General features: G+C 55.1%; 1 protein-coding gene across 1 annotated transcript; it reads right to left on the bottom strand.

The window, feature by feature from the left end:
- Positions 1–1407: 1407 nt before the first annotated feature.
- LOC133209712 (pepsin A-like) lies at positions 1408–6054 on the bottom strand. The gene is made up of 9 exons (XM_061348458.1): positions 5724–6054; positions 5351–5498; positions 3079–3196; positions 2777–2895; positions 2487–2686; positions 2204–2320; positions 1989–2127; positions 1802–1894; positions 1408–1712 (listed from the first exon to the last, which is right to left on the bottom strand). Exons 1-9 carry the CDS (start codon positions 5777–5779, stop codon positions 1563–1565), a joined length of 1140 nt encoding a protein of 379 aa, XP_061204442.1. The 5' UTR covers positions 5780–6054; the 3' UTR covers positions 1408–1562.
- Between the last annotated feature and the right edge of the window lie 10127 nt (positions 6055–16181).

Below are 16181 nucleotides of genomic sequence, written 5' to 3'. Positions count from 1 at the left end.
TTGCATGGTCAAGAGCATCATCAGGGCATCCAGACAGGACCATTGCAGGATGCTCCTAAGGGAATGGTGCTGAGGAAGGGGTTTGGGAGCCTTGGCTACATTTGCATGGTCAAGAGCATCATCAGGGCATCCACATAGGATCTTTGCAGGATGCTCCTAAGGGAATGGTGCTGAGGAAGGGTTTGGGGAGCCTTGGCCATGTTTGCATGGTCAAGAGCATCATCAGAGCATCCACACAGGATCTTTGCAGGATGCTCCTAAGGGAATGGTGCTGAGGAAGGGTTTTGGGAGCCTTGGCCATGTTTGCATGGTCAAGAGCATCATCAGGGCATCCAGACAGGACCTTTGCAGGTTGCTCCTAAGGGAAGGGTTTTGGGGAGCCTTGGCCACGTTTGCATGGCCAAGAGCATCATCAGAGCATCCAGACAGGACCTTTGCAGGATGCTCCTAAGGGAATGGTGCTGAGGAAGGGTTTGGGGAGCCTTGGCCACGTTTGCATGGTTAAGAGCATCATCAGAGCATCCAGACAGGACCTTTGCAGGTTGCTCCTAAGGGAAGGGTTTTGGGAGCCTTGGCCACGTTTGCATGGTCAAGAGCATCATCAGAGCATCCAGACAGGACCTTTGCAGGATGCTCCTAAGGGAATGGTGCTGAGGAAGGGTTTGGGGAGCCTTGGCCATGTTTGCATGGTCAAGAGCATCATCAGGGCATCCACACAGGACCTTTGCAGGTTGCTCCTAAGGGAATGGTGCTGAGGAAGGGGTTTGGGAGCCTTGGCCATGTTTGCATGGTCAAGAGCATCATCAGAGCATCCAGACAGGATCTTTGCAGGTTGCTCCTAAGGGAATGGTGCTGAGGAAGGGGTTTGGGAGCCTTGGCCATGTTTGCATGGTCAAGAGCATCATCAGAGCATCCAGACAGGACCTTTGCAGGATGCTCCTAAGGGAAGGGTTTTGGGACCCTTGGCCACGTTTGCATGGCCAACAGCATCATCAGGGCATCCACACAGGACCTTTGCAGGTTGCTCCTAAGGGAAGGGTTTTGGGAGCCTTGGCCACGTTTGCATGGTCAAGAGCATCATCAGGGCATCCAGACAGGACCTTTGCAGGTTGCTCATAGGGAATGGTGCTAAGGAAGGGGTTTGGGAGCCTTGGCCATGTTTGCATGGTCAAGAGCATCATCAGAGCATCCAGACAGGATCTTTGCAGGATGCTCCTAAGGGAATGGTGCTGAGGAAGGGGTTTGGGAGCCTGGGCCATGTTTTCATGGCCAAGAGCATCATCAGAGCATCCAGACAGGACCTTTGCAGGTTGCTCATAGGGAATGGTGCTGAGGAAGGGGTTTGGGAGCCTTGGCCATGTTTGCATGGTCAAGAGCATCATCAGGGGGGTGAAGGTGGCACCAACCTGCCCATGGTCCATGCCCAGGGACGTGGTGGCACCTGAGCCCAAAGACACAACCCAAGGGTGCTTCTATACAGCTTTATTGGTGGCTATGGCAGAAGGTGGCAGGGAGCTGCCAAGCTGGGGCTGCAGGGCAGTGGGGCAGCACTGCCCTGTCCTTCAGGACAGGCGGGACAGGCCCACCATGTTCTTGGCCCTGCTGAAGATCACGTAGTACTCACGGATGAAGACATCCCCCAGGATCCACATCTCACCGGATTCAGTGGGGACATTCATGCTTTGAAAGCCCAGGCTGCAGACCCCATTGCTCTGCAGGCAAGGCCATGGTTTATGGTGATTCCCAGCTCCTGGATCTCCACCCTAAGCCCTCACAGTCCCCATCCCAGCAGGATGCTCACCTCCGTCACGTAGGCACTGGGTGTCAAAGGGAACTCCATTCCATTGATGTAGAAGACAATGTCAGGCAGGCTGTTCCTGTATTCGCAGTCAATCTGGGGTGGGGGGGACACGGTGGTAAGTGGAGGTGGGGGGTCAGTGGTCACCCCATGGGAGCCCCAAAGCTCTGTGTGCTCCCCTGGCTCTCACCTCGCCATTGGAGGTGGCACCAAGGGCACGGAGGACCACAGTGAGGTACTCATTGGGCATGGCCAGCAGTGAGGTGCCTGTGTCCACAATGGCCTGGCAGCTGTCCTGGCAGAGTTCAGCCCTGCCCATGATGGAGACTCTGGGGACAAAGGGACATAGGGTGAGGTTCCTGGGTGCTGCACCCCCAAACTCAGCATCTGCTGCCCCAGGGCTACCTGTCCATGGTGATCTGCCAGTAGGTCTCAGCAGAGAGGGGGATCCAAGAGATGCCGTTGGTGACATAATAGGGGTCGATGGCACCAAAGAGGACAAAGCTGCCACTCTCCTCATTCCTGTAAAGGGGAAACCCATCAGATGAGGGCCCTATCCCCATCACCATCACCATGGCGATGCCACCAGCAGCATGTCCCTAGGAGGCACAGTGCCAGGGAATGGTCCTGGAGTCAGCACTGGAGGAGATGCTCCCCATGGGTTTGGGTGGCTCTGGCCAGGACTCACTTGCTCAGGTAGACAGAGAAGAGGTCCCTGGCCACAAGCCCTTCGTTCATCATGTTGTCAAAGACAGGGGTGGCTCCAGAAGAGGCGAGGCTGGGGAAAGCCAGCCCCAGGATGCCATCGAAGGGGCTGTAGTAGAAGAAGTCCCCAGGCTCGGTCTCAGAGAGCCCAAAGATCTGGTTGTAGACCTCGATATCTGCAACCTGGGTAAAGAACCAGGGAGAAAGGCTCGGGTTGGGTGTCCCAATGTCCTCAATGCCATGGGATGGGGGAGCTGGGGCACGGGGCCTTACATTGACAGTGTCATAGCCCAGGACGCCGGACAGGCTACCAGTGCCATAGGCAATGTAGACGCTCTCGTTGGTGCTGATGAAGGTGGAGGATTTTGCTGGGTTGAAACGGTTGTGGTTGCCTGTGGGGATGGAGGGAGATGGTCATGGCCCAGCCTCACCCCAAGGGCTTGGGGTGCATCCCCAGCGCCTCCCCATGGCCCTAAATCCCTTGGGAGAGACAGGGCAGAGCCACCCTGATCCCTCCCAGTGGATCCTGGGGCTCCTCCCCTTGCCCAGTGGCCCCAGGGCTAGCAGACACCTACTGCAGGACAGGCTGGTGCAGTACACCGAGGGCACCCACAGGTTGGAGGAGCCGGTGTCGAAGATGACGGTGAAGTCCTGGGGTGGGGTCCCGATGGAGATGGTGCCATAGTAGGAGTTCTGCCAAAGGAGGGTGGGTGGGGGGTTAGTGGGATGGAGAAGGGGCTACTGGGATGCAAAAGGGGCTAGTGGGATGAGCGCAGCTGGGAAAGGATTAGGGTAAGGCACTAACATCAGGTGAAAGGCTAGAGGGTCAGGTATGGGGCGAGTGGTTCAGGTGAGGGGCTAGTGGGATGACTTAATGGGTTAGGGGAATTGGTAAAGGATGAGAGGGACAGGTAAGGAATCAGTGTATCAAGTAAGAGGTTAGTGGGTCAGGGAAGTGGCCAGTGGGTGAGGTAAGGGGCTAGAGGGATGGGTAATGGGTTAGGGGAATGGTTAAAGGGCTAGTGGGATGGGTAATGGGTTAGGGGAATGGGTAAGGGGCTAGTGGGATGGGGAATGGGCCAGTGGGATAAGTTAACAGGTTAGGGGAATGGGTAAAGGGTTAGAGGGAAAGGTAAGGAACTACTGGGATGGGTAAAGGGCTAGTGGGGTGGGGAATGGGTTAGGGGCTAGTGGGTCAGGTAAGGAGCTAGAGGGATGGGAAGAGGGCAGTGGGATGGGAAGGGGGCAGTAGGATTTGAAGGGGGCAGTGGGACGGGAAGGGGGCAGTGGGATGGGAATGGGGCAGTGGGATGTGAAGCAGTGGGATGGGAAGGGGGCAGTGGGATGCAAAGGGGGCAGTGCGATGCGAAGCAGTGGGATGGGAATGGGGCAGTGGGATGGGAATGGGGCAGTGGGATGGGAATGGGGCAGTGGGATGGGAATGGGGCAGTGGGATGGGAAGGGGGCAGTGGGATGCGAAGGGGGCAGTGGGATGCGAACGGGGCAGTGGGACAGGAATGGGGCAGTGGGATGCGAAGGGGGCAGTGGAATGCGAAGGGGGCAGTGGGATGGGAAGGGGGCAGTGGGATGCGAAGGGGGCAGTGGGATGGGAAGGGGGCAGTGGGATGCGAAGCAGTGGGATGGGAATGGGGCAGTGGGATGCGAAGGGGGCAGTGGGATGGGAAGGGGGCAGTGGGATGCGAAGGGGGCAGTGGGATGCGAAGGGGGCAGTGGGATGGGAATGGGGCAGTGGGATGCGAAGGGGGCAGTGGGAGGGGAAGGGGGCAGTGGGATGGGAACGGGGCAGTGGGACAGGAATGGGGCAGTGGGATGCGAAGGGGGCAGTGGGATGCGAAGGGGGCAGTGGGAGGGGAATGGGGCAGTGGGATGCGAAGGGGGCAGTGGGAGGGGAAGGGGGCAGTGGGATGGGAAGGGGGCAGTGGGATGCAAAGCAGTGGGATGCAAAGGGGGCAGTGGGATGCAAAGCAGTGGGATGGGAATGGGGCAGTGGGATGCGAAGGGGGCAGTGGGATGCGAAGCAGTGGGATGGGAATGGGGCAGTGGGATGGGAATGGGGCAGTGGGATGCGAAGCAGTGGGATGGGAATGGGGCAGTGGGATGGGAATGGGGCAGTGGGATGGGAAGGGGCAGTGGGATGCAAAGGGGGCAGTGGGATGCAAGGGGGCAGTGGGATGCGAAGCAGTGGGATGGGAATGGGGCAGTGGGATGCAAAGGGGGCAGTGGGATGCGAAGCAGTGGGATGGGAAGGGGGCAGTGGGATGCAAAGGGGGCAGTGGGATGCGAGGAGGGCAGTGGGATGCGAAGCAGTGGGATGGGAATGGGGCAGTGGGATGCAAAGGGGGCAGTGGGATGCGAAGCAGTGGGATGGGAAGGGGGCAGTGGGATGCAAAGGGGGCAGTGGGATGCGAAGCAGTGGGATGGGAATGGGGCAGTGGGATGGGAATGGGGCAGTGGGATGCGAAGCAGTGGGATGGGAATGGGGCAGTGGGATGGGAATGGGGCAGTGGGATGGGAAGGGGGCAGTGGGATGCGAAGGGGGCAGTGGGATGCGAAGCAGTGGGATGGGAAGGGGGCAGTGGGATGCGAAGGGGGCAGTGGGATGCGAAGCAGTGGGATGGAAGGGGGCAGTGGGATGCAGGGGGCAGTGGGAGAGGGCAGTGGGATGCGAAGCAAAAGGGATGCAAAGCAGTGGATGAAGCAGTGGGATGTGGGCAGTGGGATGCAAAGGGGGCAGTGGGATGCGAAGCAGTGGGATGGGAATGGGGCAGTGGGGTGGGAATGGGCAGTGGGATGGGAATGGGGCAGCCCTCTCCCTGCCATGCTCACATCCATGTAGTTCTGCATAGGCTCCGAAGAGACCCCAGTACTGAAGTACTTGGCAGCCGGGTCATAGGGGTGCTTCTTGAGGTAGCGCTCCAGCAAGCCCCGCTCCTGCAGGGACTGCCGCAGGGACTTCCCCTTCCTCAGAGGGATCCTGGGACACAGGAGAGGGATCCAGCACCAGGAGCCAGGCAGGGATGTGCTCAAGGGGCTGCGGGTCCCCCCCCATCATGTGGGACCCAGCCATCACCTCACTGTGGGGAGCCTTGGCCATGGAATGGCTTGGGGGGGGTGCAGGTTGTCCCCACATCACCCCATGTGCTACCCCAAGCATGGGTTCTGGGGGGTCCTCAGCACCCTAAACCCACCCTATGCTTACCTGTGGACGAGGCATTGAGCCAGGGCCACCAAGCTGAAGAGCAGGAGGAGCTTCATGGTGGTTCTAGCAGCTGAGGTGCAGACACAGCGAGGGTGTCCCAGGTAGGTTCCTTATATCCCAAGCACGTTGTTTGGGCAGTGCTCGTGATAAGGAAGGCAAACAGCCCCGTGGGGCACTTATCACAACGTCCTTAATGGAGGCACTGGGGCAATGTCAAGCTGAGGGCTCCCCATCTTCACCCCAGTCCAATGCTGGGGCATGGGGATGCTTGTGGAAGGCTGGAGGTGGGAGAGCGGCATCCTCAGGTGTCCCAACAGCAAGGCACTGCTGGTCCATCCATCCCATGGCTGCCTGGGGAAGTGGGATGGGGAAAGTCAAACTGGGACCTCAGAGGGGAAAACCCAGCTCAGGATGCTGCTGGTTGAGCAATGCCAAGGTCACTGGTGCTGGGCTACGGCAGTGGGGCTGGACCAGGCTCCTTGGCTTCCATCACAGCACCACGTGGTGGCAAGGTCACCTTGGCCTGCAGGAAAACAAAGGCAGACCATAGGCACCATATGGGCTGGAGCTGGCTTTCATCCCTCAGCACCAGCTTCACCCCAGCTCTGGGTAACGCAGAATTGAGGGGAGATGTTGAACTGCACCAAGGAAATGAGATCATAGAATCATAGGACAGTTAGGGTTGGAAAGGAGCTTAAGATCATCCAGTTCCAACCCCCTGCCATGGGCAGGGACACCTCACACTAAACCATGGCACCCAAGGCTCTGTCCTTGAACACCGCCAGGGATGGAGCATTCACAACCTCCCTGGGCAACCCATTCCAGTGCCTCACCACCCTCACAGGAAAGAATTTCCTCCTTAGATCCAATCTAAACTTCCCCTGTTTCAGTTTGAACCCATCACCCCTTGTCCTGTCACTACAGTCCCTAATGAAGAGTCCATCCCCAGCATCCCTATAGGCTCCCTTCAGACACTGGAAGCTGCTCTGAGGTCTCCACGCAGCTTCTCTTCTCCAGGCTGAACAGCCCCAACTTTCTCAGCCTATCTCCATACAGGAGCTGCTCCAGCCCCTGATCCCCCTGATCCGTGTGCTTACACATGGAAAACACAAGAGAGGTGGAGGTCCTGGTGATGCCAAGGTGGATTCTCCTCTATTAGTGGGAAAGGTGTGAGCTGGGATGTTCATCCAGAGCTCATGGTGGGGTGATGGAGGGATGAGCTACCTCAAAGGGCTACTCCTGCACTGGGGCTCATCCTGCATTCACTGTGGTAATGAGCAGAGGAATGGGAAGGTCAAGTGCTAAATTCTTTGGGATGGATCCTCTCCTTGTATTTAGCAAAGAAACTGGAAGAGCCTCGTGTTTTAGGGCTGTATAACCTGGTTTGTAATGGCACGGAACACAACTTGCTTCATTCTCCACCCTGGCAGCGATGGGTTTGGACTGGATCCATCACAGCAGCTTAAAACCAGTTCCATTTATCTCCATCTCATGCTTATGGGCTGATAGATGGACCTTTAGTTGAGCTGGGCTCTTCCAAAGAGCATCCCAAAGTCAGGATTTGACCATGCAACGATGACTTATAGCCATTTTCCAAGGTTTTCCTGCAGGGAATCACTGAGGATCCCTGTTTCAGTTTTCCTCCCAACAGAAAGAGCCAACTTGTTAAAGCAGGGGAAGTTTTTGGATAAGCTCATTCCTCTGTCAACAGATTCCATCACCAGCAGCCAGTGGGAAGCTGTGCCCAGACAGGTATTGATTTTTGGTATGTATAATCCCAGCCAGAATTCCAGTTATGGAATTCAGCACCACAAAACCAATCCCAGAGCAAATATTTGGCACCGTTCCCATCAGGAACAAAAGAGATGGGGAGGGGAGGCTGGGGAAGAACCACCTTTAGGTGCAAGATGACTTTGTAAGGGCTGGGGAGACAGCTCCTGAGGTGAGGAACCCCTGATGGGAACGTGGTGGCTGGAGGGGAGGTCTAGGAGCAGGTCATGGGGTTGGCATCACCGCTGCTCTCGTGAGGCCCCACTTGCAGCACTGGGTGCAGTTCTGGTGTCCTCAGCATCAGGAGGATGTGGAGCTGTTGGAGCAAATCCAGAGGAGGCCACGAGGGTGCTCAGGGGCTGGAGCAGCTCCCGTATGGAGCCAGACTGGGAACACTGGGGCTGTTGAGCCTGGAGAAGACTGAATGGAGACCTCAGAGCAGCTTCCAGTGTCTGAAGGGGGCTACAAGGATGCTGGAGAGGGACTGGAGTGATAGGACAAGGGGTGATGGGTTCAGAGTGAAACAGGGGGGATCCAAACTGGATGTAGGGAAGGAATTCTTCCCTGTGAGGGTGCTGAGGCGCTGGCACAGGGTGCCCTGAGAAGGTTCCCTTCAATCCCTTTCTTCCTAGGATTTGCCTGGAGAACCCCACAGGCTTGGGTTTGGGTTGGAAGTGGTCGAGTTTCATGTTGATGGCTCCAGAGATACGGGTCCTGTTCCTCCAGGGCCTGGCTCTTGTTCCTGAAGCCCCAGGGCAGTTCCATTGGCAGGGCAGATGAATTCCAGCCCTTTCCTACTGGACTGGTGGCAGTGCAATTCCAAGGCTCTGCCTCTTTCCCAACCTCTCCTCACTCAGGATCCCTTCAGGTCTTTATGGCTTTCAAAGTCCTTTGGGGAACTTTGGACCTGTTGGAGTTTGGAAGCAGATGGGCTGTGACCCAAGTAACCCCCTTCCAGCCTCATGGCATGGGATGGCAGAGGGAAAGCAGCATTTGGTAGAGAAATGGAGGGAATGTGACATGCCAGGTCCTGGAATAATCTTCCCTTTGCTCCCAGAAGGAGCAGGAATCCCTGAGGGAACTCAAAACCAAGCTGTGAAGAGCGTGAAACCCAACCCTGCTGCATACCCACCGCGGCAAAGGAGGAGGAAGGAGGCTGGGTGCCCAGCTTGGGTGCTCTGCTGTAGCTCTACTTGGCGGCAGAGGGCACCAAACGATGCTGAGATCCCCAAATCCAGCAGGAGGGATGGATCGGGAGGCTTTTAGCTCTGGTCCTGATGCATTGGTGGCTGGGTGAGGATTCCTGTTGGATCAAATCCACAAAGACAGATGAAATGTTGTGTCCAAACGAGATTCCAGCATATGGATGCTCAACTCTCATGATCAGTTTGGGCTATATAGGTGCATTAAGGAAGTAAGGAGCTCTAAAGCACCCAACAGCACTGATGGGTGCAGGATAACTGGTGGGATAAAGGCTGGGAGAGCTGGGCTGGGGCAGCCTGGACAAGAGAAGGCTCCTGAAGGAGAGAGCTTAGAGCAGCTCCAGTGCCTAAAGGGGCTGCAGGAAACCTGGAGAGGGGCTTGGGACAAGGGCCTGTAGGGCCAGGCCAAGGGGAATGGCTTGAACCTCCCATAGGGGAGACTGAGCTGAGCTCTTAGGCAGAAGCTCTTCCAACACAAGGATTCTATGGGCACCTCCAAAATCTTACTTGGCTCCTGATCAACCCAACCCATCCCTGCATGTGGAGCACAAGGCCAGGAGACCGTTTCCACAACCAATCCTGACAGCCACATGCCTGGAATTGTCAATGGGAAGTGCACAGGACCAGGTGACAACACTTAGGATGGGTTTAACTGCCACAGGACTCAGCCCTTGGGCCAAATGGGACCATATATGGATTTTCTCCATGGCAAAGACTTTGCTGACTAAGCCCAGAACAACCTGAACGTTATCTGTGCAGCTGGAAAAACAGTCACCTCATCGAGATATTCCTTATCTTAGGAACTGCAGATTAAGGAAGCAAACTTGTTTTCCAGCCCCTGTTCCTGTTTTTCCCTGTCCTTCCCATAAAGGCGTTATCACACCGTGGCTTTATCAGATGAAAGGCACAAAGGCAGAGAGGAGGGAGGCCAAGTTTGACACTCCTCAGAGTCAAACCCCTTTGATTTCAGAGTGTTTGATGGAGTTATCAAGGAGATACAGGCTGAATGGGTGGTGGGAGGGCTTCTGCTGGGCTAGGAGCTCAGGGTGGCCATGCCACCTCTTCCTCCCTGCTGTGGGTGACCACAGATGGTGACTAAAAAGCATTAGTGGCTCGGTCTGTGGTTGTTGCATCAGTGAGGGTTGGACCACATGGACCACAAAGCTTCCAGTGGGCAAGAGCAAGAGCAGAGGGGAACTGCTTTGATGTGAGCAGCTCATCCAACAGATTTAAGCTCAAGCTCATCCAGCTCCAACCCCTTCCACTGGAGCAGCTTGCTCCAAGCCCCTGTGTCCAACCTGGCCTTGAGCACTGCCATTCCCCTTGGCCTGTCCCTACAGGCCCTTGTCCCAAGCCCCTCTCCAGGTTCCCTGCAGCCCCTTTAGGCACTGGAGCTGCTCTAAGGTCTCCCCTTCAGGAGCCTTCTCTTGTCCAGCTCTCAGCCTGGCTCTAGAGCAGAGCTGCTCCATTGCAGCATCCCCATGGCCTCCTGCAGACGTGGGGCTCTCAGACCAACCCCAGAAGGGTGGCATTCTCCCACAGGCTCTTCCACCTCTGACTCCTGTTGAGGAACACCCACAGCATCATCTTGAAACCAACCAGCATCACATTAAGGGAGAAACCAGCACATCCCCATCAATGCGTTCTCCCTTCTGTTGGGAAACTCTCCAAGTTCCATTTGACCCCTGGGCTCCAAAGGAACGTTCCACCAAAGCCACAAATGAACCTGGCCTTGATAACAAAGCCAGGGGTGAAAGCTGCAATCAGCCCCGCACGTGAGCCTTTGTTGGGGTAACCTTTCCCTGCCTCTGTGTTCACTTGCTCCCCAGTCCCGACGCTGCCACCCTCCTCTTGGGACCCCAGGGAGCTGCAAACATCACCAGTGCCAAGGAGCTCCTGCACTGATAACCCCACAAAGTTTCCATTGCACTCACTTGCCCTTTCCTTGGCATTGGAAAGATCCCAACTGCCCTGAGCTGCTTCGGAAGCCGGTTCTGGAGCCAAATGCTCCTTTCTGCAAGCATTTTGCTCCTTTCTACAAGCATTTTACTCCTTTCTACAAGCATTTTACTCCTTTCTGCAAGCATTTTACTCCTTTCTACAAGCATTTTACTCCTTTCTACAAGCATTTTGCTCCTTTCTGCAAGCATTTTACTCCTCTCTGCAGGCATTTTACTCCTCTCTGCAAGCATTTTGCTCCTCTCTGCAAGCATTTTGCTCCTTTCTGCAAGCATTTTACTCCTTTCTGCAGGCATTTTGCTCCTTTCTGCAAGCATTTTGCTCCTTTCTGCAAGCATTTTGCTCCTTTCTGCAAGCATTTTACTCCTCTCTGCAAGCATTTTACTCCTTTCTGCAAGCATTTTGCTCCTTTCTGCAAGCATTTTGCTCCTTTCTGCAAGCATTTTGCTCCTTTCTGCAAGCATTTTGCTCCTTTCTGCAAGCATTTTACTCCTTTCTGCAGGCATTTTGCTCCTTTCTGCAAGCATTTTACTCCTTTCTGCAAGCATTTTGCTCCTTTCTGCAAGCATTTTACTCCTTTCTGCAAGCATTTTACTCCTTTCTACAAGCATTTTGCTCTTTCTACAAGCATTTTACTCCTTTCTGCAAGCATTTTACTCCTTTCTGCAAGCATTTTACTCCTTTCTGCAAGCATTTTGCTCCTTTCTGCAAGCATTTTACTCCTTTCTGCAAGCATTTTGCTCCTTTCTGCAAGCATTTTGCTCCTTTCTGCAAGCATTTTGCTCCTTTCTGCAAGCATTTTGCTCCTTTCTACAAGCATTTTACTCCTTTCTGCAAGCATTTTACTCCTTTCTGCAAGCATTTTGCTCCTTTCTGCAAGCATTTTGCTCCTTTCTGCAAGCATTTTGCTCCTTTCTGCAAGCATTTTGCTCCTTTCTGCAAGCATTTTGCTCCTTTCTGCAAGCATTTTACTCCTTTCTGCAAGCATTTTACTCCTTTCTGCAAGCATTTTGCTCCTCTGCAGCATTTTCAAGCATTTTGCTCCTTTCTGCAAGCATTTTACTCCTTTCTGCAAACATTTTACTCCTTTCTGCAAGCATTTTACTCCTTTCTGCAAGCATTTTGCTCCTTTCTGCAAGCATTTTACTCCTTTCTGCAAACATTTTGCTCCTTTCTACAAGCATTTTGCTCCTTTCTGGTGTCTTTACCCCCAGCCAAGTGCTCTGTGGATCGTCAGCTCAGCTCAAGCTTGGTGTAAAATGGGTATTTACCCACTTTCAGTCACTCTTGCTCTTGGTGTGTACTGGATATTGACTTTTGCACCTTTCAGCCCTACAGTAACCGTGGGAGGTGTCATCAGGACCAGTTTTAACATCATCAAAGAGGCTCCCTAACAGATGAAAAGGCACAAAGGGCTCCAGTGTTAACCAGAAAGCACTCACTTGGCACTTTGGCTTTGCCCATTGGGTCACACTGCATCACTTCACTCAATGCTTCCTTCATGGCAAGGAGTAACTGTGAGCACAGCTTCCTGCATCCTCTACTCAGTGCTTAGAGCTGAATGGAAGCTGTTAACTCAATGTCCTTCCAGGGCCATGGAAACAATTCCACATGGAAATCTCCATCCCCCTTTGGAAAGCCAAGTCCCTTCGTGCACTAACACCGGGTTTTGACCTGGTTATCAGCCCCAGTGCATAAATCCTGCCTTATTCAAGCCCAGCTTTCCTATCAGGATTCACATGACTCCCTCACACGGGGTCTGTCTCCAGCTGGGACAAGAGGTGCCTTTCCTGGGATACACACCTGGATCACAGCTCTGCTGGATGACCTTGGCCAGCCCTCAGCAGCGTCCTTCATGTTCCTCATCTCAGCACCGAGCTTCCCTTCATCCTAATTGTTGGCAGTGTGTGCTTGCAGCCCAGAAACCAACCGTATCCTGGGCTGCATCCAAAGGAGCGTGACCAGCAGGTCCAAGGAGCTGATCCTGCCCCTCTGCTCTGCTCTCGTGAGACCTCCCCTGGAGCATTGTGTGCAGTTCTGGTGTCCTCAGCATAAAAAGGACATGGAACTGTTGGAACAAGTCCAGAGGAGGCCACGAGGATGCTCAGGGGCTGGAGCAGCTCCTGTATGGAGATAGGCTGAGAACACTGGGGCTGTTCAGCCTGGAGAAGAGAAGCTGCGTGGAGACCTCAGAGCAGCTTCCAGTGTCTGAAGGGGGCCTATAGGGATGCTGGGGAGGGACTCTTCATTAGGGACTGCAGTGACAGGACAAGGGGTAATGGGTTAAAACTGAAACAGGGGAAGTTTAGATTGGATCTAAGGAGGAAATCCTTTCCTGTGAGGGTGGTGAGGCACTGGAATGGGTTGCCCGGGGAGGTTGTGAATGCTCCATCCCTGGCAGTGTTCAAGGCCAGGTTGGACGAGGCCTTGGGTCCCATGGTTTAGAGCGAGGTGTCCCTGCCCATGGAAGGGGGTTGGAACTGGATGATCTTAAGGTCCTTTCCAACCCTAACTATTCTATGGTTCTAATGTAATTCCTAGCCCTGCTCAGTGAGGATCCGAAAGGTCTTTCCCCACCTGGTCCATTGGAAGCATGGGAATGTCTGTGGGGATGCAGAAGCACCGGTGGGAAAGAAGAGGGTGAAGGGATTGGAGCTCCCTGGGTCTCATCTGCTCGGGGATGCTCCTGTTTCACACGAAGAAGAGCTGCTGGTACCTGGGAATAAGAGGTTAACATTGTGCTTGGTGAAGCAGAACTGTAGGAGTTACAGGCAGCAGTGTAGCAGATGGGATTCACAGCTTCACATTGAAGACATCCTTGTTTAAACAGGATCCCTCGAAAGAAAAGGAACAGAAGAGAACCAGAGGAACACCACTGCAAGCTTGACAAGTTCCTGCTTTAAGATACCTAAACCCAGCTTGCACCAAACCCGGGGTTTGGATAGGAGCTGCAACCCCATTGAGTCTGTGTGAAGGCAAGGGGTTACCCATGGTGACAAAGAGGAACCACAGGCCTTCATCCTCACGACCCCCACCAGGAGGCACTGTGCAAGGGCATCCATGGGGTGAATGCCAGCAAACTAAATCCAGGCATAGGTTTTGCATATGTTTAGGTGATCATTGTATGTGCTATTCACAACCTGAGTGGCACAGGAAGGGCCTTTGGAGGAGTGATCCCCATGTGCCTCAGTGCTGAATAGAGCATCCCTACGTTACAATCAATGGTGGAGTCTACCCATGTATCAGCAGGAGCACCGGTGGGAGAGGAGAGGGTGAAGGGAATGGAGCTTCCTGGGTCTGGTCTGCTCAGGGTGTTCCTGTTTCACACGAGGAGGAGCTGCCGCCTGTATTCCATGGGGATTCACCTTCACCTCCTGCCTCCAGCTCTGCCACCTGAAAGCCAACACCATTGTATGACCCCTGCACCTTCTGCTGCCCAGCACTGGGCCATCACCTCATAGAAACCCAGCCTGGTTTGGGATGAAGGGAGCTGAAAGCTCCTCCAGCTCCAACCCCTTCCACTGGAGCAGGGTGCTCCAAGCCCCTGTGTCCTTGAGCACTGCCAGGGATGGGGCAGCCACAGCTTCTCTGGGCACCCTGTGCCAGCGCCTCAGCACCCTCACAGGGAAGAGCTTCTGCCTAAGAGCTCAGCTCAGTCTCCCCTCGGGCAGGTTCAAGCCATTCCCCTTGGCCTGTCCCTACAGGCCCTTGTCCCAAGCCCCTCTCCAGGTTCCCTGCAGCCCCTTTAGGCACTGGAGCTGCTCTAAGGTCTCCCCTTCAGGAAACCTCTTGAGGAAAGCCACCCCATAGAGAATAATTGAAACCGATGTGGCCTATTGTGTACAGGGGGGTTGTACACGGGGGTACTGCTTAAGTTATAGCTGGCTTGACAAGCTCAGCAGATGCCTTATCAGGCAGTACCAGGATAGAACCTAATGAAGAGAACAGCTCATTAAACCAGTTGGACATAGACCAGACCCATCCAGCTCCTAAAGAGCATGCGTGAGGACCAGAGGTAAAAAGTTCAAGCCTGAGGAAGCCTCGTTTACTTCATCTTGAAGACCCCTACCCACAAGAGGAAGACTACTTACTTCATCTGAAGACCCCTGCCCAAGGCCACCAGGAGGCACTGCGCATGCGTGGAGAGCCTTTTAGCTCATTATAATATGAATCAGGGATAGAATATGAATATGTATAGGCGTATTGTGCAGCCTAATACATATGTATGACTTTACAGGATAAATGTAGAAGGAAAACGGCACTGAGGTACGCATGCCTTATGGAGGGCCGATCCCCTGTGCGTCTTCAGCTGAATAAAGCATACCTACTTTACGACTTTAATGAAGTTGTGGAGTTTATTCCGCTATCAGTATTCACCACCTAAACCATCATTAATTAATTAATTACCAGTGCATTAATTACCATTCATAAACCCCTCCACAAGGGCACAACCTCCCCATCCCTCCGCGCTCCAAGATGGCGGCGCCGGGCTGTACCAACCGCCTCCTCCTCCCCTCTCCCCCCCCGTCCCAGCCCCGCAGTGGTACCGCCCACCCCGGCGCCGGAAGCCGGAAGTGCTCTGAGGATGATGAGGGGGGGCTTCCGGTATCGCGGCGGTGAGTGCCGGTAACGGGGTTCCCCCCACCCCGCCGTGTGCGGTGCCCGGGCCTGGTTCAACGCTCACAGCCCCTCCGGTGGGGTGCTGCAGTCGGGACCGACCGCGGGGCACGGCCGGGCCTTGCACTGGGAGCGGAGGGAGGCTCCTTGTCCCGTAGGCCGCGGCCTCCCCGTTGCCGTGTACCCGCTGTGTCCCGGTTGGTGGCACCGGAACGCTGCTGAAACCGGTGAGATCCGTGAGGGGGGAGCCCCTGCCCTGGGCTCGTTGGGTTCTCTCGGCTGCGTCCCATTGAGCGTGCCCCGAGCGGGAGCAGCAGCGCAGGGAGGGGATGGAGCCCCCCTGCGGTCCTGATCCAGCGCGGGGGGAACAGCACCAGAGGGACCTGGAGGTGATGGAGCGAGGCCATGGAGCAGCTCTGCTCTGGAGCCAGGCTGGGAGAGCTGGGCTGGGGCAGCCTGGACAAGAGAAGGCTCCTGAAGGGGAGACCTGAGAGCAGCTCCAGTGCCTAAAGGGGCTGCAGGAAACCTGGAGAGGGGCTTGGGACAAGGGCCTGTAGGGACAGGCCAAGGGGAATGGCTTGAACCTGCCCGAGGGGAGACTGAGCTGAGCTCTTAGGCAGAAGCTCTTCCCTGTGAGGGTGCTGAGGCGCTGGCACAGGGTGCCCAGAGAAGCTGTGGCTGCCCCATCCCTGGCAGTGCTCAAGGACACAGGGGCTTGGAGCAAGCTGCTCCAGTGGAAGGGGTTGGGGTTGGAGCTGGATGAGCTTTCAGCTCCTTTCATCCCAAACCACTCTATGATCCTATGCTCCATGCTCTCTACACCTTTACAGCAGCAGGGATTGAGCCTTCCCTTTACCACTATTTCTCCCTTTTCCCTCCTTGAGCCTCATTGATCACAAAAGCCACCCCA

The sequence above is a fragment of the Neopsephotus bourkii genome, unplaced genomic scaffold (assembly GCF_033783945.1).
Source record: "Neopsephotus bourkii isolate Nb327-2 ecotype Australia unplaced genomic scaffold, CSIRO-AGI_Nbou_v1 NB_358, whole genome shotgun sequence".
Taxonomy (NCBI): Eukaryota; Metazoa; Chordata; class Aves; order Psittaciformes; family Psittacidae; genus Neopsephotus; species Neopsephotus bourkii.
The sequence above is the reverse complement of the archived record's forward strand: the minus strand, read 5'-3'. Positions and strand labels throughout refer to the sequence as shown.

Bases quoted from the DNA above. Each gene is read 5' to 3' on its own strand.
- LOC133209712 (XM_061348458.1), bottom strand. From the start codon at position 5,779: ATGAAGCTCCTCCTGCTCTTCAGCTTGGTGGCCCTGGCTCAATGCCTC. The intron at 5,499-5,723 runs GTAAGCATAGGG...CCTGTGTCCCAG, and splicing joins GCTCAATGCCTCGTCCACAG to GATCCCTCTGAGGAAGGGGA. The intron at 1,895-1,988 runs GTGAGAGCCAGG...CCCCCACCCCAG, and splicing joins GTGCCACCTCCAATGGCGAG to ATTGACTGCGAATACAGGAA.